This window comes from Histoplasma capsulatum, genomic scaffold, assembly GCF_000149585.1.
Source record: "Histoplasma capsulatum NAm1 scaffold_5 genomic scaffold, whole genome shotgun sequence".
NCBI classification, from domain to species: Eukaryota; Fungi; Ascomycota; class Eurotiomycetes; order Onygenales; family Ajellomycetaceae; genus Histoplasma; species Histoplasma mississippiense.
The window spans coordinates 1,358,403-1,379,963 of record NW_001813978.1 but is presented as its reverse complement, the minus strand read 5'-3'; the positions used below and the strand labels follow the sequence as shown (position 1 = coordinate 1,379,963).

The window sequence follows — 21,561 nt, the reverse complement described above, 5'->3', positions numbered from 1 at the left end:
TTGGGATGCGGAGTGGCACTACATTTGTCGTCAAACCACTACATGATCCGAGCGGAGATTTTGCGATTGTCCTTTATGACCCCACGATTGATGATAAGCCAGTAAATCCTAATGATGCCAATGATGGGAATGGGAAAGGAGAGGAAAAGGAGAAAAATGACCCCCCTAAGTTGGATGCACCGCTTGTGCATAAGAGTTTGGCAGATATTCTTGGAATTAAGAAAAAGGTTGACGGTCGTCCGAAAGTTCCGGTGGTTATAGATCCGAAACTCGCCAAGGTGTTGCGTCCCCATCAAGTGGAAGGAGTGAAGGTATGGTGGTCAAGAGTTCTTGGCTCACGTTGATTAAGACTTTACGCTGATATCTGGTAATTTTAGTTTCTATATCGTTGCACGACCGGTATGATCGATCCCAAGGCCAATGGTTGCATTATGGCAGATGAGATGGGTTTGGGCAAAACGGTAGGGTCAAATGAATTTAGCCGCTGGTCGCATGGTGCTAAATACCTTTACTTTCAGCTCCAATGTATTACTCTGCTCTGGACGCTGCTTAAACAGTCTCCAGAGGCGGGCAAAACAACTATCCAGAAGTGCATAATTGCTTGTCCGTCGACTCTGGTAAAGAACTGGGCAAACGAATTTGGTATATTGAGATAGATTCTGCAAACAAGGTTTCGAATGCTGATGGCTTTTGTAGTCAAATGGTTGGGTGAGGGCGCAGTAACGCCCTTTGTTGTTGACGGCAAAGCTTCCAAAGTGGAGCTCACATCTCAACTCCGGCAATGGGCAGTATCTTCAGGGCGGTCCATTGTCAGGCCGGTTCTGATCGTGTCATATGAAACGTTGAGGCTTTATGTCGATGAACTTAAGGACACGCCGATCGGTTTACTTCTATGCGATGAAGGCCACCGACTTAAAAACGGAGACAGTCAAACCTTTACCGCATTGAATAGTTTAAACGTCGACCGTCGAGTCATCCTTTCTGGAACTCCAATCCAGAATGACTTATCCGAATATTTCTCGCTATTGAATTTCGCCAATCCGAACATTCTAGGGACTCGGAACGAATTTCATAAAAAATACGAGATGCCAATCCTCCGTGGTCGAGACGCTGATGGCTCGGATGAGGACAGGAAGAGGGGTGACGAGTGTGTAACCGAACTTTTGAACGTTGTCAACAAGTTCATTATTCGCCGAACCAACGATATCCTTTCTAAGTACCTTCCTGTGAAATACGAGCATGTGGTGTTTTGTCGGTTGGCTCCGTTTCAAACTGATTTGTATAATCATTTCATTCAAAGCCCTGATATCAAAAGTTTGCTCCGGGGTAAGGGAAGCCAGCCCTTGAAAGCGATTGGAATTTTGAAAAAGCTTTGCAACCATCCAGACCTGCTCAATCTGGGTGCAGATCTTCCTGGGAGCGAGCAGATTCTCCCGGATGATTATGTTTCCCTGGAGTCTCGGGGGCGGGATCGCGATGTGCGATCATAGTATTCAGGTAAAATGATGGTCTTGGATCGCATGCTTGCTCGTATTCGACAGGACACCAATGACAAGATTGTTTTGATTAGCAATTACACCCAAACTCTTGATCTTTTTGAACGGCTTTGCCGAACTCGTCGATACGGTTGTTTACGATTGGATGGTACGATGAATGTCACCAAACGACAGAAATTGGTGGACAAATTCAATGATCCTAACGGGGAAGAGTTTGTCTTTTTGCTTAGCAGTAAAGCAGGCGGCTGTGGTATCAACTTAATCGGTGCCAATCGCCTAGTTTTATTTGATCCGGACTGGAACCCAGCAGCAGACCAGCAAGCCCTCGCTCGAGTGTGGCGTGATGGTCAAAAGAAAGACTGCTTCGTCTACCGCTTCATTGCAACGGGTACCATAGAGGAGAAGATATTCCAGAGGCAGTCACATAAGCAATCGCTGTCTTCATGTGTCGTCGACTCTGCCGAGGATGTCGAACGTCATTTCAGTCTGGATTCACTGCGAGAACTATTTCAGTTCAAGCCGGAGACCCGCAGCGACACTCATGACACCTTCAAGTGCAAAAGGTGCCGGCCTGACGGCACGCAGCACATCAATGCGCCGGCTATGCTGTACGGAGACACAAGCTCATGGAATCATTTTGTCAATGACGGGGAGAATGGCCTTTTGGGTAAAATCCAGGACCTGCTCTTGAGACAAGAAGCATTGGAGCCGGATGTGACAGCAGTATTCCAGTATATAAGTCATTGAATAGAGGTGGTGGTGGTGGTGGTTTTTTTTTTTTTTTTTTTTTTTTTTTTTGCTCATTTTTCTTTTTCAGCGAGTTTGAACTTGAGATCATCATTGCTCACATTTGTATTTCGAATGATAGACTGCAACAACCTTAGATTATATTATATTCAATCACACCACGTCGATATTGGCAGCATCATAAAATGACTGGTCATGTGAGCACATTCCGAACGGATCGAATGTGTTGGAGGGATTGGATTGGGTGATTCGTGCCCTTGTTACCAGCATGGCGCTGGCGGTGATTGAGCTCTTTCGCCCCAGTGGCCTAATATTGGCATCCACGGGCGCCAAGACTGCCAACTGCTTAGGGTTTGGTGTCGGAGCTGGAATGTATGTACTGTGTACGTCACCAAATAGATCAGTCGTCTTGACCATCTGGACAGAATTTGTTTCCTCTCCGGAAAACGTTTCATTGTTTATTCGGTAATCTTGTAATCATGACAAGAGAGGAGCCGGTGGCCCTTTGACCTATTCCGGCAGTTATAACTCACATATCTAGCTTGGCCCTTGTCTAGGCGCTCACCGAACGACATGAATGTCGCCCAAGCCTGAAAGCTTCCTCCCGCTGAACCTGTCTTGCTGACTGTGATAGCGATATGGACCCGTCAGTTCAGAGACTTCTAAGCGACAAGCTATACGATAAGCGGAAACAAGGTGCTTTGGAGTGAGTGCTCAATGAATCCCATACCCAAGTTAAATCTAAATCGCTACATTTGAGTGGAAAGCAACCGCTAATCCACGGTTTTTTATGGCAATAATAGGCTCGAAAGAATTATCCGCGATGCCCTTGCGAAAGCCGAACATACCAAGATAAAAACCATCGTCGACCAGCTTTGTCATGAATATGCATATGCTGTCCATCAACCTCACACAAGAAATGGGGGATTGATTGGCCTTGCAGCCGCCTCGATTGCGCTTGGAACTGTGAGTTGTGCCGATACCTGTCCAGCTGAGATGTGTAAATTCTCATGGAAAACTCAATGTTATACATGTAGGATGAAGTTGCGCCGTACCTCTACGAGATTGTCCCTCCAGTCCTCGCTTGCTTCACAGACCAGGATGCTCGAGTTAGATATTACGCCTGCGAGAGCATGTATAACATCGCGAAAGTGGCTAAGGGGGAACTGCTACTGTTTTTTAATGATATTTTCGATGCTTTGTGCAAAGTAAGCTTGAGATGGGGAATTGATGTTTAAAAACGTATTATGCTAATTTTCACCTTGCCTTCTAGCTCGCTTCCGATTCAGAGCTGTCAGTGAAAAACGGCGCAGACCTCCTCGATCGACTAGTGAAGGATATAGTTTCTGAATCAGCAGCCTCATACGTTTCCGTTTTGCAAGCACCCAAGAAAGTTGAAGGTGATTCTGAGGTTGATGGTGTTAATGAATCAGAAGCGGTTTCCGAGGTGCCAACAGCATTCTCTCTTGCGAATTTTATTCCCCTCCTCAAACAACGTATACATGTCATCAACCCTTTCACTCGTACCTTCCTAGTCTCATGGCTGAGTCTATTGGATACCATACCCGATTTGGAGCTGGTGTATTACTTACCCGCATTCCTGGAAGGGTTGTTCAGGTTCCTTAGCGACCCCAATAGAGATGTTCATACAATAACCCAGGGTGCTCTGGAGACATTCCTTAGTGAGATCAAGAAGATTGCTCGGATAAAAAAAGGGATCGCATACGCCCGCCGTGATCCGGAAAGCGGGGATCCCAAGCCGTCTGCTACTAGCGATAGTATGAGTGTTTGCTCCGGCTCAAGCGATGTCAAAGATATTAGCGACAATGCTATTGCGGATTCTGATTCTGGCCCTGCCAATGACGGAGATGTTCATGTATATGGGGATTATGTTCCCGGACAAGATGTCCATGTAGATCATCCCAAAATCTTGGAAATTCTACTTGGCTTTGTGGACACTGCGTTTGGTAGGATTCCCTTTAATCTGATGTGAGATATTCGTTTTGCCTAGTATTTGCTAATAAGATTACAGAGGAAGAAATCCAGCTGACGGCCCTCCGATGGATTGATAGTTTTTTTGAAATAAGCCCAGAAGACATCCTTCAGTTTGTTCCTCGCCTACTTTCGCAAGTATTACCTGCCCTTTCGAGCGGTTCGAACCAGGTTCGTGAGGCTGCGAATCGGGTCAATACGTCACTCATGCAGTACATTGTTTCCCTCACCGATGATATTGCTCTTGATGATCCCCGGCCAGCTCAACTGTCAAGGGTACCTACCGGGCCGGTTAAGGAAACAGATGATCGAAGATCATCAACTCCTACAGGTATCCAGTCCGACTTATCTGCGCCTAACGAAGTCAATGCCAAAAAACTAAGCCCATCTCGTCCTGCATCAACGACTGATTTAACCTCACGAAGCAGCTCAGATGCAACACCGATACCTTCACCTGATCTAGATTATGCGGCTGCGGTTAACGCCTTAACCCTCCAGTTCCTCAATGAAAACGAGGAAACGAGGGTTGCTTCTTTAGCTTGGCTAATTATGCTTCACAGAAAAGCGCCTCGGAAGATTCTGGCCTTCCACGACGGGACGTTTCCAGCTTTGTTAAAGACGTTATCTGACCCTTCGGAAGCCGTTGTTACGCGAGATCTGCAACTACTCTCTCAAATTTCAAAAAATACTGATGATGGCTATTTCACTTCATTCATGGTGAATCTGCTTCAACTGTTTTCTACCGATCGAAAGCTTCTTGAAATCCGCGGCAACCTTATCATCAGACAACTTTGCGTTAACCTAAGCCCAGAACGTATCTACCGGACGCTGGCAGATTGTCTTGAAAAGGAAGAAGTAGGTTATATCATCAAACTTAAATTTTAGGCTCTAGTGAATATGAACTAACTGCTTGTGTATAGGACATTGAATTTGCTAGCATCATGGTTCAGAATCTTAACAACAATCTTATTACCGCTCCAGAACTGGCTGATATGAGGAAGAGATTAAGGAACCCTGAATCCAGGGCATGTAATGTTTCCCAAGGGATTTCCATGTTTTTCGTTAACGTGTTCTTAGGATGGTCAAATGTTCTTTGTGGCATTATTTAGATCATGGTGTCACAATGCCGTTGCTACCTTCTCCCTATGTTTGCTCGCTCAAGCGTACGAACAGGCGTATAATCTTTTGCAAATCTTGTAAGTCTCACCTAGCCCATATACTATTGTCATGGAAGCTGATCAGCTTCACGTAGCGCGGAGTTGGAGATGACCGTCAATATGCTGATCCAAATCGACAAACTTGTTCAATTACTTGAATCTCCCGTTTTCACCTGTTAGTACTTCAGTATAAGTTCATTCATGAAGAAGTCCACAGTCTAACTGATTTGTTTTCTGTAGATCTCCGTCTCCAGCTTTTAGAACCAGAGAAGTATCCTTATTTATACAAATGTCTTTATGGCGTTCTTATGCTACTTCCCCAAAGCTCTGCATTTGCTGCACTCAAGAACCGTCTTAACAGCGTGAGCAACATTGGCTTACTACAACCAGCTGCTCGAGGGTATGTCTATAGTAGGATCCGTACTATCCCACCCCGTTCCATCCAGTTTTGGTACTCACGTCCATTTTCATATTGTCTAGCATCACTTCAAATACTCCAAGCATTGCTTCATCCTACGAAAGGCCAGGAGGGAGACTAAAGTCGCGCGAAGATATCCGGTGGGGTGATTTGCTCGAGAAATTCAAACGTGTGCAGGAGAAGTCCAGACGATCCGGGCGATCAGCGTCACGACAAATCGACCCAGATGCAAATGGTATGCCCCATTCATCAATTGCAGCCGCCGTCGCGGTAGCAACTGCGGCTGATCAAAATGGAAATAAAGAGAAAGGGACTGGAGATTCCCATCGCATAGGCATCGGAGCAGGGACTGGAAGTGGACTTGGAAGCGGGCATGCAACACGAACAGGGTTTGCGGTGAATGAAGGTTCCCCTGTATCAGGACAAAAGACGCCTAAGTCGAGATCGGCGTTGGGAAATTTAGGACGATTAAGTGGAATCGGGCAGAGGAAGTCGAAGCGTTGAAATACGGAAGTATACCGTTCTGTTGATTTATACTAAAGGATTATGGGGTACATACCATGCGTTTCTGTCCTGTTTTCGGCTGCCCCATTTCTAGAAATTTATGACATGATTTCACCACACACACTCCTCCCCCCCCCTTCTTTCAATTCTTCTGTCTGCCACCTTTCCTTTGGCCAGCTACAGTTACCCAGCTTCCATTGTTATATTAGCTTAATCGATGATCATAAGAAGTGTGTCTTAATGAATTAAACTAAACAGTTAACATACATCATAACGATTTGCAGGCAAAAAAAAAAAAAAAAAAAAAAAAAAAAAAAAAAAAAGGAGTCGTTAGAATTTAGAGATCGAATACACTGCGCTGCGGTGTTTTAATTGCTCCCATTTATCCGTCTATTCATTCCCTTTCTAATTGCGGACGGACGGTATCTGGCTAGTACTTTCCAAGGGGCTTAAATTCCCCGCAAATGATACAGTAATAAAACGCAACTATCACACCATGGGATCTAGTAAACTAAAGAGGTAAGGGACGAGTTGTTGGATAAATCGATGGATAGATACATATGTACAGGTACGCAGTAAAACGAGATACCTAAATATTCACAAGTGAAAGGTCCAGTTACAAATCGTATAGTCGCATATTAAAAAAACGGAAATAGGGGCGGGAAAAATATAAAAAGAAGAGACGAGGATGGTTAAAATCAAGAAGACATGGTAATGATGATGATGATGATGATGATGATGATGATGATGATGATGATGATGATGATGATACGTAGGGAAATATGAGATCGGAGAATTGGGCGGGCTGTCTGGCATTTCTCATTTGAAAAGCATTATTACGATGTCACAACAAAGTAATTTTTACCGCAGTGTGAGATGCATCAGGTAGGCATCCCGTCTTTAATGAAGACTTTTGAAACCGCGAAAAATTTTCTGCGGAACAACTACCCGTATCGGATAAGGAAATTGTTCCTTATTTTTCCCCCCAGGGTTATACAGAACCATAGCCAGATAGCTCCTCTCCGCTTACATTCTCAACAGAAACACGTCTAACCATTTTATGTCGTTTTTATCTCTATTGTCATTGGCATGAGCAGTCGATGCGCGAAATGTAAAATAGATGACTTGAGGTAAGAATTCCAAGTCATCCGTATATATTATCGGGTTTTGAGGTTGGAAGTTTTCCAGGTTCAGAAACGAAGATAAGAGTGATAGAAACGCCAGCTGTACATATCACATATTGAAGCGGAGGACGTGGGATTCATGGTTTTTTTTTTTTTTTTTTTCCTTTGTCATTTTTCGTGAAAGATTGTTCTGTTTAATAAGATTTGTCTTGCATCATCGATTCCGACGATCCAGTGAACCGAATCCGCCCCAGTTCCCTGACGGCCTCCACGACGTGCCGGTTGAGTGTTTAGCTACTGTTGAGCTCGAGTTTGCGGCTGATGAATAACCACTTCCGGTATTGTTTGTGTAGACATATTCGCCATCGACGTATTGGGCGCCCATGGTGAGGGTGCTGCGGTGTTTTCGTCTGGCGTATCTTTGTTCGAGCCGGTAGAGCTCTAGTTCTAAGGAGATGTTAAAGGAGACGATGCCAGAGGGGTGGAACAAGCAAGAAGGGCGGCGCACAGTAATACATCCCCACGGAGTGCATAGGGAAAGATAAAATAATATTACAGGGAAAGATACACGTACTTGCATGTAATTTCTCAAAAAGACCCATTTTGGTGAAGATTCGGTGTATGTGATTTCCTCTCTCGTCAGATCATACTGCGTGTATTTGTCAAAGCCAGCTTGTCTCGAAGACGTTTAAGCCCAGCTTGACTTTCAATCAGCAGAGAGAGCTATCGATTTCCTCCTGTACGTTGCAAAGACGCCCTCCCGTTTGGTATTCCGATGTTCAGGCTGGCAGCAGACGACAGAGGAACCGCGAATGAGGCGTTGACTGACGATGTATAGAACGACCAATGCGTCGGGGCCAGAATATCCTGTCCTGCGTTCGGACAAATATATACCCAAGATCTTTCCAAGTCTCAGACTTTTTCTGCCGTGAATTGAGGGTTTCGTTGGAATAGCACTCCTCAGTTGTTTAGCCGCCCTATCGAGAAAACTTTCCCGATTCCAGAAATACCAGAAACGAAGCAAGGAAAAAATCGACGAAACGGAGAATCGAAGGATCAAAGGACGGATTCAATTGATTTTATTAATGAGTGGCAGTGGATCAGTGATTGCATGAATATAAGGTCCCTGCCCTAGCAACCCACCAGTCAGTTGGGTAATACTACATGTATTATATGGATATGGGTTTGTGTCTCAGAGCCGACGTATCGCAAACGCAAAACCAATGCCATTCAATATCCGAAAGGATTGGACGTGGGACGAACCTGTGTGGAGGAGAAAGGGACGAAGAGACACACAGCTGAGGTCTGGTTGCAGCTAGAATCAGGGACAGTCTAGAAGGAATGAATGAACTTAAAGGAATAAAACGCAAGCAGGCAAACAATAACTATAGAGAGTGACAAACTGCTACAAATGCAGTATGCTGGAGGGAAGAGACTCCAAGCAAAGCATCGGCGCAGGAGCAGAAGGGAAAGCCTACGGAGCGCTGGATCGAGGGATCAAGGTGGAGAGAGGAGAACCCAAGGATACGAACGAAATGAACGATAATTTTTGAAACTAGCGATCCCCCGGCCCGCCATTCTCTGGACAGTGGGTCACAGAGCAAACCAGAAATGCCAGACCGTCCCACTCTGAAGTCGCTAGTCGCAGCTAAACATCACTATTTTGTTTCTAGAAGCACCAAGGGCTTGGTGATCTGGGGTTCTTGTGGCCACGAGCCATGCTCCTCGCACAGGAGTCAACACAGGCTGTCTACGGATGTTGCACCGGTGGTGAGCTTTGACAGTTGCTGGCGAGACAATCACAAAGCGGGCGGTTGGCATGAGATATTCGGATTCCTTTTTCTTCTTTCTTTTTTTTTTTTTGCTGGAGGTTCGTCCGTCTGGTGCGAGCCAGGGACAAGACCCAATTCAGGGGTAAAGACGCCATACCAATGTTTCTGTTAGCGAAACGAAAGCATAAACCCTCAAGGTTTGTGGCGTCCTCCAGCCAGAAAAACACCAAACACCTTGGGCATCGATAGTATGCTCATAGCACTGTTCATCAAAACCCATCAATGAAGCCTTTTTTACATTGGGTACTTGTACTCCGTACTGTGCATTTCAACTCCCCAAGTCCTCACCCCGCTCCAGGCTTACGTTTTGTGCGCGGCTAGATGCTTAAGCGGACACCACTCCCACGAGGATGATGATGTTACCGTGGGATCATTTGACCCGATAACCTATGCTTAATCGATGTTGGTTCACTGTTGAGGCATTCTTGCCGAACAACGTTGGGTCACTACTGAGTGTATTTTCAATGCGTACCTGTACAAAGCCCCAAGTATTCTTGCTACATATCTATATAGTTGACCAGCTAAAGAATCAAAATTATACTTATTTGGACATATGTAAACTGAACAAGCATCCTGTCTTATCATTTTGGGCGTATGGTGGGGAGAGTGGTGAGGGGTGCCTCAAGCCAGCGACGACGGTGGCTGTTGGTTCGGCCGGTTACTTGGGTCTTCGTCGGTTAACTCCTCAACCGCCGCCTCCATTTCCTCAACTTCAAGGTCGATGTCCTGAGAGAGAGATCTTTCCTGGGCTGTAATTGTTTTGTTTTAGGGGCAAAAGTGGTCAGCATAGGGTTCTACTTCGGGTAGGGCAAAAATAGAATGAAACGAGAAGAAAGGAAAGAAAAAATCTCGACGAGATAATTTTGAAATGCAGCCGGGCCAAAAGATCTTCATACGACATACCTTTCCATAATTCTGCATAAACGCCCCCTTCCATACCCAGAAGTTCAGTATGCGCTCCGCTCTCCGCAACCTTCCCGTCCTTCAACACGAGAATTTGGTCACTGTCATAGATAGTTCGCAGTCGATGAGCAATGAAGACGCTCGTTCGTGCTTTTTCCTTGAGGATGCTGTTGATGTTTTGAAGCAACGCTTGCTCCGTGTATGTGTCTAGAGCGGATGTCTGTTTTGCCGAAGAGGTTAGCCGAGAGAAGTCCATTGTAGCGAAAAATTAGAGGAGAAACAGAAACGAGAAATACTGACAGCTTCGTCGAAAAATAAAAGAGGGGGGTCCTTGAGGATGAGTCGGGCAACCGCCAGCCGCTGCTTTTCTCCTCCTGATATCATCATTCCACGCTCTCCCACTGGTGTCTCGTACCCCTCAGGTAGTCGCTCGATGAGCTCATGGACGTGGGCCCGGCGTGCGGCGTTCCGAACCTCCTCGGCAGTCGCATCTACCCTACCATAACGGAGATTGTGTTCGATAGTGTTGTTGAAAAGCGGAGTGTCTTGTGGAACTACACCGATAGCCCTTCTCAAACTATCCAAGGACAGATCGCGAATGTCTTGGCCATCAACTAGAATCCGACCTCCTTGCACGTCATAGAACCGGAATAAGAGACGTAATATGGTTGATTTTCCGCAGCCGCTGGGACCAACGATTGCAAACTTCTGGCCTGGGGGTATTGTGAAGCTGACGCCTTTTAAAACCGCTCGATCGGGATGATAACCAAATGTGACATTCTCAAATCTAATTTCACCACCGCGAGTGAGCTGCAGTGGCTTAGCATCTGGCTTTTCTTTGACTGTGATGTTAACTTTCTGAAGGTTGAATAGCGTTTCCATGTCAAGCAAGGACTGTCTCAACTCCCGATACACGGATCCAAGGAAATTTAATGGCACTGAGAGCTGGAACACGAGTTGGTTGACCATGACTAAATCCCCTACAGTCAATTGACCGCCAGCAACACCGGTTGCCGCTAGGTACATCATTCCAGCGAGTGCACCGGAAAAGATAACATTCTGGCCCGAGTTGAGCAGAGCTAAGGATGTGGTGACCTTTATTGACGCATCTTCATATCCTTTCAAAGCCTTGTCATATCTAGAAACCTCGAACCTCTCATTGTTGAAGTACTTGACGGCTTCGTAGTTGATTAAAGAGTCGACAGCTATAGTGGCTCCTCTATTATCAGCTGCATTAGCTTGTTTTCGAAATTTCGTTCGCCAAGCCGTCGTCGTGATTGTAAATGCGGTATATGCTACCATGGTCGCTGCGGTAATGGCCGCAAATTTTGGCCCATATTGGTAGGACTTAAAAAATAATAAACTTCTTAGAATATTTGTGTCTAAATATTGTTTGAAAGACTGCACACATACCAAGATACCACAAACTAAGGATATTTCCAACGCTGTCGGGAATATATGGAACACCATTGAAGTGAGAAGGAAACTTATTCCTTTTGTACCTCTATCAATGGCCCGAGTGAGACCACCGGTTTGTCGTGTTAAATGGAAATTCAAATCCAGCCGAAGCAGATGGTCGAATACATTTTGGGCAACTCTTCTGATGGTCTTCTGCGCAACGCTTGCAAAAACAGCATTCCGGAGCTCTTGGAACAACGTTGCTCCAATTCTAGATGCGCCATCTAAAATGATTGAATTTGTTAATTTGCTGTTCGCATTTCTTCAAGGCATTCGCTTCCCACGTACAAGCAATAATCATCGATCCCGCAACTGTGAATGCAGTGCCACCGAGAGTCGCAAAATCGATATTCATCGAGTCGACAATATTTTTAAAATAAAAGGGAACTTGAACATTGAGGATCTAAGAGAGGAGTAAGCCTGCTGGAGGATATCCCAGAGGAAATATGATAGTTCACCTTTCCTCCAACTAAGAGGGCGAGTGCTGCGCCAACTCGAGCTTTGGTACCTAGATCGTCCTGTGGGACCCTTTATAAGTGTGAACTCCGCGAGTACATGGGGATTTTTCTCCTCCTACCTTAGGCCAGAGATACTTGGCCATTTCTTTCATAATAGCCCAGTCCGCTTTCCGCTGCTCTTTTATATTAACTGTAGAGTCATTGAGAAACTCCGCCCTCTTTTTCGGTATCGCATTACCTCCATCTTGCGGGTTCTGACGAATATCGTTCCTCTGGCTGGCAGCCTTGGGAGTTTGAGCTTCGAGAGATTGGGAAGCTGGGAGAGACTTCCTTTCTGAAAAATGGTCCTGCGTAGCTTCTTTTCCCAAGGCATTCCCTCTGGAACTAAATACACGCAATGGCCCTCTGGAATGCGTATGTGCAAGAGGCAATGGGTGCGGGAGGCTGAAAATGGCATCGCCACATTTCGTTGGCAGCGCTGTGCAGCGGCGGACAGGCAGCGCTCGGAAAAGCATGTCGGGAGGAGGTGTGTAGAAAAATACTGCCGAAGTAGCTGCTACAGCTGGAATATCATCTCGCCCATGCGACTTCGTCGGAGGATTTTATATCGCTGGCAGGGTTTTATTACACTGGGCTAGGCATAGATCGGTCAACCGTGGTCCTCAGGTTCACAAAATAAGGCGTTACATACCTGATTACTGCGCCCGCTTCACTAAGAGGAAAACATACCCAAACAGCAGCCAGCGTCAAGAACCTTGCAGGAGGTGCTAAATAATGGCGTGCGATGTTGTTGAGTGAGTCGAACTCATCCCACCAAAAGGCCGAAGCTTGTTTGCCTTGTTTGCTTCAACTAATTCTTGTCCAGAGTCGACTACAAATTCCCGGCGCAAAACCAACAGCAATTGACATCGTTATCCACATGTTGGTAGGTTGTCTCTTCCTGCGATTGGCGAATGTGCTCATATCGAGGTCATGAGCTATTCCATCAGGAATTCCTTCCGGCCTTTGATCCGGAGCAAAGGCGTATGGCAAAAGCCCGCCCGCCGTGTTGGCCAGAGCTGGATACATATCCAGCAGCTCCAGTCCGCTGAGCCAGGTCTCGTCAATGGTAGCTATCTTCCCGCTTCGACTACAGCTAATTCGGCTTCATCTCCCGGTATGGAAATATGTTTCTCTCCGATACGTTGCAAAAGCGCTAATGCTGTTTAAAAGACGCCAAGTTCCAAGTCCTCGGTGCTCCGTATTCTCTCCTCTCCGTCAAACTCTCCGCATCGCAGAACCTATATACACGGCGCGGAACTCTAGTTGGGCTAAGCGGAAAAGCAGACAATGTACGCATTGATCACGGAAATCACCCATGGGCTATACTGACACTTCCGTACCGCAGGTCGTTTCGACTTTACGTCTCCTAGAACCAGGTCGCCGGGCTTTACTCAGGATCCCGTTCCTATATCAAAAGGTGGGACTTTCGCAGAACATCAAGCATTTCGCACTCCCGTCTTCTCATATCTCCGCTTAATTGCAGATTTCCTCCACGAGCCCAATCACTGCTTTGATATCGACACGCTCCGCCTGTACCACGTTCTCAGTGGTTGAATTGAATGGCTCTGTCGATTGGATGATCACACAGGAGAAAGCCTTGCTAGCTTGGACAGGCCACACTTTGAGAATTATACCGAAACTCGCTAAGCAACTAGTACGTACTATACCCTCATCATTCCCTGGTATGGAAGCTGGCGCTGATTATTACAGAGTTTGTCACACTGGGGTAATTCGGAAGTAACAGGTCGCGGATTGTTAGCTCTCGTTGGCACCGGCCAGTTCTATTCTGTCGAATTGAAGGCAGGGGAACAATACATCTCTCATCCAAGGTACATATGTATATACGTTGAACTATTTTGTGGTTTTCTATTGTCTAACACACGTGCTTTTCAGTAATGTTGTCGCATATACTACCACCGCTGCCTCGCCACGTCCCTACCGGTTTAAATCCACCATTCTACCATTCCAGATCCCCAGCATTGGGTTAGGACAGCGTTTGTCAGATTCAAATTTCATAAAGAATATGTCTGATACGGACACATGGAAGGCCTCATTGAAGCTATGGCACACAATTCGGACATGGACCTGGAGAACCATTTTGGGCGACCGAGTGAGTCCAGATGCACGCCTGCATTTCCTACCATCAGGATAAAGGAAAGCAATTTTTCTGACTTCACGTTTTTAGTTATTCTTACAATTTGACGGACCAGCTACGATTCTGGTACAATCTCGCGCTTCAAGAATTGCCGACGCCTTGACTACTCAGCAAGTGAACGAGATCGCCGATGCTCCGCCAGGTGTTACTCAAGAGGCTGTGCGCAAAGCAGCAGCGAAATCGGGTGAAGCGGAGGCCGCTCCGAAGGCCAAGGATGATTTGATATCCAAGACTGCGGTATCTGGTCAGAGCTTTGCAAGCGTCATGCGTGACGGAAAAGTCGAATTCCACCAAACTGGAGATAGCCAGCGAAAATAAAATGCTCGCTACTATATTTTATTATTGTTATTCATTTAGGCCGTGTACATATATATATATATATATATATATATATGTTTTTTTTTATCTTCGGACGCCGAGTTCCTTGCATATCACTTGCTTTTTACTTATGTTAATGTATTTCACACGCCACTCTCCTGTGATCATGGTTTTCATAACAAGAAACAAGAAACATTTACGGATAACATTGCTAAGTATGCAACTTCTGGGAGTCCTTAAGCAACCTTTGGTCACGCAGTAATTATTAACAACATACCTAGAAACAAGTCATTGATCAGGCACGAAGGAACAGGACGCAAGGAAAGAGTCATTATATATTTTACTCATCCACACGCGTCAATAATACTAATGGATTAAAATAGATTACGTAGTGTTATAGTTACTACATAAAGGAACAAAATCGAACCCAGCCCTTAGGCAGAGCTTGCTTATTCGATGAATCGGGGCTGGCCGTCTCGCCAGGGAACTCGCGGAAAAGGTCCGCTAGATGGCAAATGGGGGTCGGCAGGAGTCCAGCTACAGTTTCGCACAGTGGCTTGTCCGGTGCGCTTGGGTGAGAACAACTCTGCACAAATACCTTCACTCTGCCAAGCGAGATAGCAAAGCTTCTCAATCTCCTCGGCTTGCAGTACATCTTCCAAGTTACACAGGATCCCCATCCTCCTCTTTAATGTGTTTGGAAAGGTCCGCCACAAGGTTCTTGATTGAAGGAATGAACTCTGGATCTGTCGTCTTCATGCCTTGGAATCCCTTTGAGCTGCGGTCTCCACCTGTCTGGGTTATAAATGATCAACACCCTCATATCGGGAATAGGCTGGTTAATAATTGACCTATGAGAAATAGAGAACATAAGGTGTGACACTCTTTACAATCCCCATCGGCACGTTCCTTTCCACTCTTAACATGTTTCTCGAGCGCAGGGTAAACCGCCAGCTCTTTGCCAACGGAATGCCGGGCTAAATCTCCCTGGTAAACTGGCTTTGGTGTCGAACCTGTTCATCTTGACCCTTGTGGGGGCTCATGATTTTGTCATTATACCTCTCGAACGCCCTGTTTCTAGATGCTATTGGAAATTTTCGTCCTGATTGATCAAGTTACGAAATGTGGAGCGTGATTGAAAGTACTATAAAAATTCTGTCACCATCAGCTCTGATGACAATCAAAAATTAAGGGGGTAGGGTGGGTTGGGTCGGCATCAGGCCATTCAAGCAAGGGAAAAATGATGTAGTTGCCCAAGGAAATTTAACACGGACCTTAGAGTAGGTCGAGCACAAGCGATCAAGCCAGTAGAGAAGGTAGGTTGGAAGGTGAATTGGGAAAAGCATTCTAATGTATGTATATGTAGAAACAACTGTTTGAAGGGTAGACGTATGTATAAAGCGAAGACGCTGACATTTGAAAGCTCCACGAGTGCTCCCGATATTCAATTAAATTTGCAAGAAACGCATTGCAAGGCATGGTAGCCTGACACCGAGGGGTAGATATAACAGAAGGATCAATCTCAGAGGGACATGTCATAATGAATGGGTCGGGCGTCATCCGCAGGTAATATCCATCCCAAACCTAGCTCTAGGGGGTACTAAGAGCTCTTCACCTATTTACTATGTAGTTGTTGCCCAGCCGTAATAGAGCCCGGAAGGCCTCCTTCTGTTTGAGGATGAACTAGAAGAGTCATCCAACGGTCTGTGTGAGTTAAGACAGCTCATAAAGTTCCTCCGATGGAGACGAAGATTTGACTGCTGCCACTGTTGAGGTCCTCAACACGTAGGTTTCTACTATTTTATGTAGTTCAGTTCGCTAGAAATGGTGAAGAGGACTGGGAGGGAAGAAAAAAAAATTGGGGGAGGGAGGGGAGGGCGGCCATCAAAGCAGAAAATCGCTGTGTCGCGCGGCAGTTCGTCGCCTGAAGCCCAGCATCTGCCAAAGCGTCCACCCAAGTTTATCGTATAACACGGGCTGGCAGGTATCCAGTCATCAAGCGTGCTGGGAGCACTGGAATGCGGAATGATGCAAATGCCATTGAAATTGAAAAGGGCTTAATTTTTGGCAACGCAGGAAGCCATTGTGCCGAACATGAAAGACATCCTCAGTTTCTCATTTGCGTGTTGACCATCATTTTGTCAAATCGGATTTTCCACAGGGGTCCGTTGCCATCGTCCCAGTTTGTCCAGCTGCGGGCTAACCCCTGAGAATTGAGATTCGACATGGAGAGATTTCAGCAGATATCCGGATGGGTGGATTAGAAATACAGTGCCTCTGTTCGAATCCATATGAGAGAACTTGACAAATGCTGACAAAACAGTGAAGATTAACTGATTGACTAGTTAATGGATTTCGCGGAAACACAGCTTGGTAGTTATTTTTTCGCCGTCGATCGATAACGAGGAGGACGGCCATTGTTCCGTCATTGACGCTATATCCTACTCCGTACACAGAGACGAACTCCCCGCATAGAGAGGCCCGCTGCAGTTCAGAAGATAAGCAAGCGGCACCCTGCTAGACATAAGATCGTAAGCATACTCAGCTTCAACTGCCGCTCCATTGATTGATAGGCCAGTTTCGCGGGTTGAAGTATTAGTGTAGTGTATTTGCCCTGCATATGCGCATTCCCAACCTGATATGTTTTTGAATCCCCGCAGTACTCAACTAGTATTGTTGGAGATTCTTCTTCCCCTGTTATGAATGGGGCATAGATGCAGCGCGGGAAACATAACAATGAACGATCTGTTGTTTTTTGCTTTCCCTCTTTCTTTTTCCCTCTTTTTCTTTTTACATTTTGATGGGGGAGGGATCTTCTCCAGATGAGTGTGCAGGACGGTAGGACTCGAAAAGACAGAATGTGCTGGTTTCCAGAAAATATGAATAGACCGCCAGCTCCCGGTGGCCCATCCCGTTCTCAAAAAGCGCAGTGCATATGAAGACCTGTTTTGTACTCCGTATGTGCGTACATGTACAGTACATACATACCCCAAGTCGGCTGGTGGTTGACAAGCTCCGGCTAAACCTCTTGGGCGTCAACCAGGGATACGAGCACGGGGCGAACCAGCACCGACTATCCGTGCTGGTTATCTCTTGGCTTTGTGGCATGAAGGGAGAGTCATTATTTAGCTAGTTGACTTTACTACAGCGTATGTGAGTAACTGAATGCTAGTGCGCCGCACAGTCTTCGAGCCTTGTGGCCTCAGTACGATCTTGATTGAGACTGGGCGATAACGTGGGTTCATCTCTCCGGTAACTACTCGAATGTCCAGTACTACTGCTTTGTCATTTGGAGAAGTCTCAGATGCCACATTCCGTCGCCCCGTTGCAGGTTTATGTCCCTGTGAGTTGGCCCCTTTCACTCACCCTGGTTTGGTGCTAACTACTCCGTACTCCGTACAAACCTAGGTTTTAACCAGTTAACTGGCTGGCCATTCGCTCACGGACCTGACCTCGCAGCTTTGGACATGTGTGGCAAATATGTGGCTATCTAGCTCCCTCCGCAAGACACCCGTGCGCAGGTTTGGTTCTGTCGCAACCCAGTTTGGTAACTATGTGAATGATTGTGAGTACAATAGCTAAAGACCCTGCTTAACCGGCTAGTTACTTTTCTTTAAATCAGCACGGTGCACAGATAGCATAACAGCCCACCGAAAGCTTCGCGCGGATCTGAAATACTGCAAATACGCTTCTCATGCTGATCATAATGCTACCTTCAACAGTAGCAGGTTTCAGAGAGCAAACTCTAAGCCCGATCAGGATGTTGAGGAAGCAGTCAACCATCTCAATTGATAATTTAGGGGAATTTTAACAGTCGGACTCATTGTGGGCTTATTAGCAGAACCCAGTGGGTGTGGCGGCGGTATTTCCGCTCGTTTGAATGAAGCATGAAGCTACTTGACTCCCTGGTTTGAAAATTCGAATATGGGGAACGGCTTATCACTTTTTTGTTTTCTCCCCGAACCCATAAGACGGACGATGCCGGTTTCCTGTCATGGTATCCTTGTCTCAGCTGTTCGCTTGAAGCTATCACAGGCTCACTCGATGCCGGGGTTATGACCTAAGTCCGCACGACTCGCTCTCGGCTTCGGACATTATAAATGAGCATACGGAACATTAACGCGAACGAATGAGTCAACTAACAAACAATTATTAATCGGATCCGTGCTGATGAGGGTCCAGACGAGACTTCCAGTCTGTTTGATGCCGTTTCGCTTCATTCGATGCTTGGTGATTTGCTCTCGCTTCCTCCGAGCTCACACGGGCATAACTTTAAATACAGTCCCATAGAGCTAGCTTCGATGATTTCATTGATATCTGTTCATATTTCTCTATTGTATCTGTTTTTACGAGATTTGCCCGCCAGCATGTCAATCTTCATGCTCTCTCCACACCTTCCATATCGTGTTTCACTCTCCCAAGTTTATTGTATTTGAGGAGCTAGGAGCTCATAGGAACATCTCGGCCCGCGCCTGATTAATTTTCTTTGTTATAATAACCTGTGTGAAAACTCACAGCTTCCTGTTTCCTTTTCCGTTGGTGCAATACATACGGCACTGGGGCATAGAGCTGTTTCCGCGCTGAGGACATACTTCTCACGCTTCTCAGGATGTCGTCCACCGACGAGAAGAATGACGTCGAGAATCGACAAGCAGATAGTCGTGTCGGGAGCGAAAAAACCAAGATAGATGGGGAACAAAAGCCATACGGACGTCCTTCATCATCGAAATCCAGCCTGACTGAAGTCCTGGGCTCACCACCTCCAGAACGAAGATTGAGCAAAGGATCCGATAATCTAGGCCACGATGTTTTGGATTCCCTAACAACACAGCAACCCGTAAACGAGGACCCAGAAAAACAAGAGGCAGAAGCTCGCCCTCCCGTAAACCCTATGATGGACCCAAGCTCGTTTCCTGACGGCGGAATTGAGGCATGGACGGTGGTTTTCGGGGGGTTCTGTGCTTTGTTTGTGAGCTTCGGATGGATCACTTGTAAGCCAAATGCGTTACTTTTGTTTACATTCTCGGAAATATTTTTTTGCCCAAGACACAAGTCCGCACGACCACCCTCTGACGTATATATTAGGCATCGGCGTGTTCCAGGATCACTACCAGAATAACCAGCTGAAGGCCTACTCACCTAGCACTATCGCCTGGATTCCGTCCCTTGAGGCATGCATGATGTTTTTGGTTGTATGTCGAAAAGAAGCACCATCCTGAACCATATCAAATATTAGCCTGAAAGAAACCGTACTGACCATTTACTCCATGGGTAGGCGCCCTTTTGCGGCAAAATATTCGACAACTACGGGCCTCGATATTTGCTCATAGGTGGATCGTTTTTCCATGTGTTTGGTTTAATGATGGCATCTATATCAACCGAATACTACCAAATCCTCCTGGCCCAGGGCATTTGCAGTGCACTTGGCGCTGGATCGCTTTTCTATCCTTGTGTCAATAGCATCACAACTTGGTTTTTCAAGAGACGGGCTTTGGCGTTTGGAATTGCGGCCAGTGGCTCAAGCATCGGTGGAGTGATATATCCTATCATGGTGGCGAAGCTAGTTCCGCAGGTGGGATTTGGCTGGACTATGAGGATTTGCGCCTTTCTCATCCTGGGCTTATGCATCATTGTAAATCTGACGGTAAAGTCGAGGATACCACCTCAGCCGAAGCCGTTCAAATTCAAGGACTTCATGACCCCCTTCACAGAGCTGCCATTCCTCTTGACCACGTCAGGCGCATGGCTATCCTTCTTCGGGCTATTCTTACCGTTCACATTTATCGTCTCGACTGCTCGCTACTATGGGATGTCGCCACGTCTAGCAGGTTATCTTGTTTCAATCATGAACGGAGCCAGGTATGCCCATTCCCACAACTTAGAGCAAAATCCTCTTGAGTCTCCCTCCACAAACTCCCTTAAAACAGCCCATCCAGGTTAGACATTAACTAAGAGACCATATATAGCACGGTCGGTCGTATCCTGCCGGGCCATGCCGCTGACGTCTTCGGCCGTTTCAATGTCATGGTAATAACCAGTGTACTGAACGTCGTTATGGTCCTGGCTCTCTGGCTGCCCGCCCGGGGCAACATCCCCATTCTCCTGTTTTCCGCTTTTTTCGGCTTTACCTCCGGCGCCTTTGTTTCCCTTAACCCAGCGTTGGTAGCGCAAATCTCCGACGTGCGCCAGATCGGTATACGCACAGGTGTGATGTTTGCTGTCTCATCCTTAGCCAGCCTTACGGGAAACCCTATCGGCGGTGCCCTTGTGGGGAACATCGAACAACCGACGTTCTGGCGGATGCAGTTGTTCTCGGGAATTGTTATGGCTGGAGGGGCTGTGTTTTATGCTCTTGCTAGGTTGAGGTTGACTGGTTCGAAGTTGAAGACAAAGTTTTGAAAAAAAAAAAAAAAAGTAAGAAAAGAAAAAGAAAAAGAAAAGTTGATGTTTTCGTGAGCGCAAGGGGCCCGCGTTATTTAGTACATGAGCACTTTTTTGCTCGCTGTTTGTTCCCTTCCTTTCAGTCCATTGTTCCTTTCTCCCTCGGATTATATGATTATCGTTCTTCATTATTGTATTCCTTTTTCTCCCACTTTCTCGGCGTTCTCCTGCATTCTTGGCGTTGTGCACAAATTATACAGCTCACCCGCTTCTATTTTGCAATATTTCGATCCGAACAGTTGGTCTTCATGTAGATGTATATAGACTTATATAGAGACATTGATTAACGATAAATGATAGACTGCGGCTTTCGGGTAACAAAGGATTCCTATCCCAAGGGTTGCTTAGGGATTTACAGGAGTCACATTCCAAGAGTCACATGGAGACGTTCAACGAATCTCAGAAACCCGTAGGATCGCTCGATTCCTCAGCGATAATGGCGCTGTTCGAGTCCAAGGCCGGCTGGATTGCGGGATCGAGGGGAGTTTGATGGGGAGCGTCCGTTGGATGTTAGAC

The 21,561-nt window shown here is 46.3% G+C and overlaps 7 protein-coding genes across 7 annotated transcripts; 4 read left to right on the top strand and 3 right to left on the bottom strand.

Moving 5' to 3' along the window:
• Nucleotides 1-5: 5 nt before the first annotated feature.
• On the top strand, nucleotides 6-2,243 carry HCAG_05262 (DNA repair and recombination protein RAD54; the record flags this gene model as incomplete). The annotated part of the gene is made up of 4 exons (XM_001539745.1): nucleotides 6-311; nucleotides 378-642; nucleotides 697-1,478; nucleotides 1,542-2,243. 4 exons carry the CDS (start codon nucleotides 6-8, stop codon nucleotides 2,241-2,243), a joined length of 2,055 nt encoding a protein of 684 aa, XP_001539795.1.
• Nucleotides 2,244-2,511: 268 nt separating this feature from the next.
• Nucleotides 2,512-6,210, top strand: HCAG_05261 (conserved hypothetical protein; the record flags this gene model as incomplete). The annotated part of the gene is made up of 11 exons (XM_001539744.1): nucleotides 2,512-2,615; nucleotides 2,878-2,949; nucleotides 3,047-3,209; nucleotides 3,281-3,451; nucleotides 3,517-4,210; nucleotides 4,276-5,090; nucleotides 5,156-5,316; nucleotides 5,488-5,567; nucleotides 5,633-5,792; nucleotides 5,988-6,045; nucleotides 6,145-6,210. 11 exons carry the CDS (start codon nucleotides 2,512-2,514, stop codon nucleotides 6,208-6,210), a joined length of 2,544 nt encoding a protein of 847 aa, XP_001539794.1.
• Nucleotides 6,211-7,652: 1,442 nt separating this feature from the next.
• Nucleotides 7,653-8,040, bottom strand: HCAG_05260 (predicted protein; the record flags this gene model as incomplete). The annotated part of the gene is made up of 2 exons (XM_001539743.1): nucleotides 7,653-7,885; nucleotides 8,013-8,040. 2 exons carry the CDS (start codon nucleotides 8,038-8,040, stop codon nucleotides 7,653-7,655), a joined length of 261 nt encoding a protein of 86 aa, XP_001539793.1.
• Nucleotides 8,041-9,402: 1,362 nt separating this feature from the next.
• Nucleotides 9,403-12,604, bottom strand: HCAG_05259 (transporter ATM1, mitochondrial precursor; the record flags this gene model as incomplete). Its single annotated transcript, XM_001539742.1, has 10 exons — nucleotides 9,403-9,472; nucleotides 9,575-9,657; nucleotides 9,743-9,775; nucleotides 9,961-10,019; nucleotides 10,174-10,393; nucleotides 10,474-11,520; nucleotides 11,587-11,855; nucleotides 11,920-12,034; nucleotides 12,209-12,279; nucleotides 12,328-12,604. 10 exons carry the CDS (start codon nucleotides 12,602-12,604, stop codon nucleotides 9,403-9,405), a joined length of 2,244 nt encoding a protein of 747 aa, XP_001539792.1.
• A 1,550-nt stretch (nucleotides 12,605-14,154) lies between these two features.
• On the top strand, nucleotides 14,155-14,604 carry HCAG_05258 (predicted protein; the record flags this gene model as incomplete). Its single annotated transcript, XM_001539741.1, has 2 exons — nucleotides 14,155-14,241; nucleotides 14,317-14,604. The coding sequence occupies 2 exons, from the start codon at nucleotides 14,155-14,157 to the stop codon at nucleotides 14,602-14,604; spliced, it is 375 nt and encodes a 124-aa protein (XP_001539791.1).
• Nucleotides 14,605-15,267: 663 nt separating this feature from the next.
• Nucleotides 15,268-15,647, bottom strand: HCAG_05257 (predicted protein; the record flags this gene model as incomplete). Its single annotated transcript, XM_001539740.1, has 2 exons — nucleotides 15,268-15,399; nucleotides 15,618-15,647. The coding sequence occupies 2 exons, from the start codon at nucleotides 15,645-15,647 to the stop codon at nucleotides 15,268-15,270; spliced, it is 162 nt and encodes a 53-aa protein (XP_001539790.1).
• Nucleotides 15,648-19,213: 3,566 nt separating this feature from the next.
• Nucleotides 19,214-21,003, top strand: HCAG_05256 (predicted protein; the record flags this gene model as incomplete). Its single annotated transcript, XM_001539739.1, has 4 exons — nucleotides 19,214-19,595; nucleotides 19,690-19,796; nucleotides 19,880-20,463; nucleotides 20,571-21,003. The coding sequence occupies 4 exons, from the start codon at nucleotides 19,214-19,216 to the stop codon at nucleotides 21,001-21,003; spliced, it is 1,506 nt and encodes a 501-aa protein (XP_001539789.1).
• Between the last annotated feature and the right edge of the window lie 558 nt (nucleotides 21,004-21,561).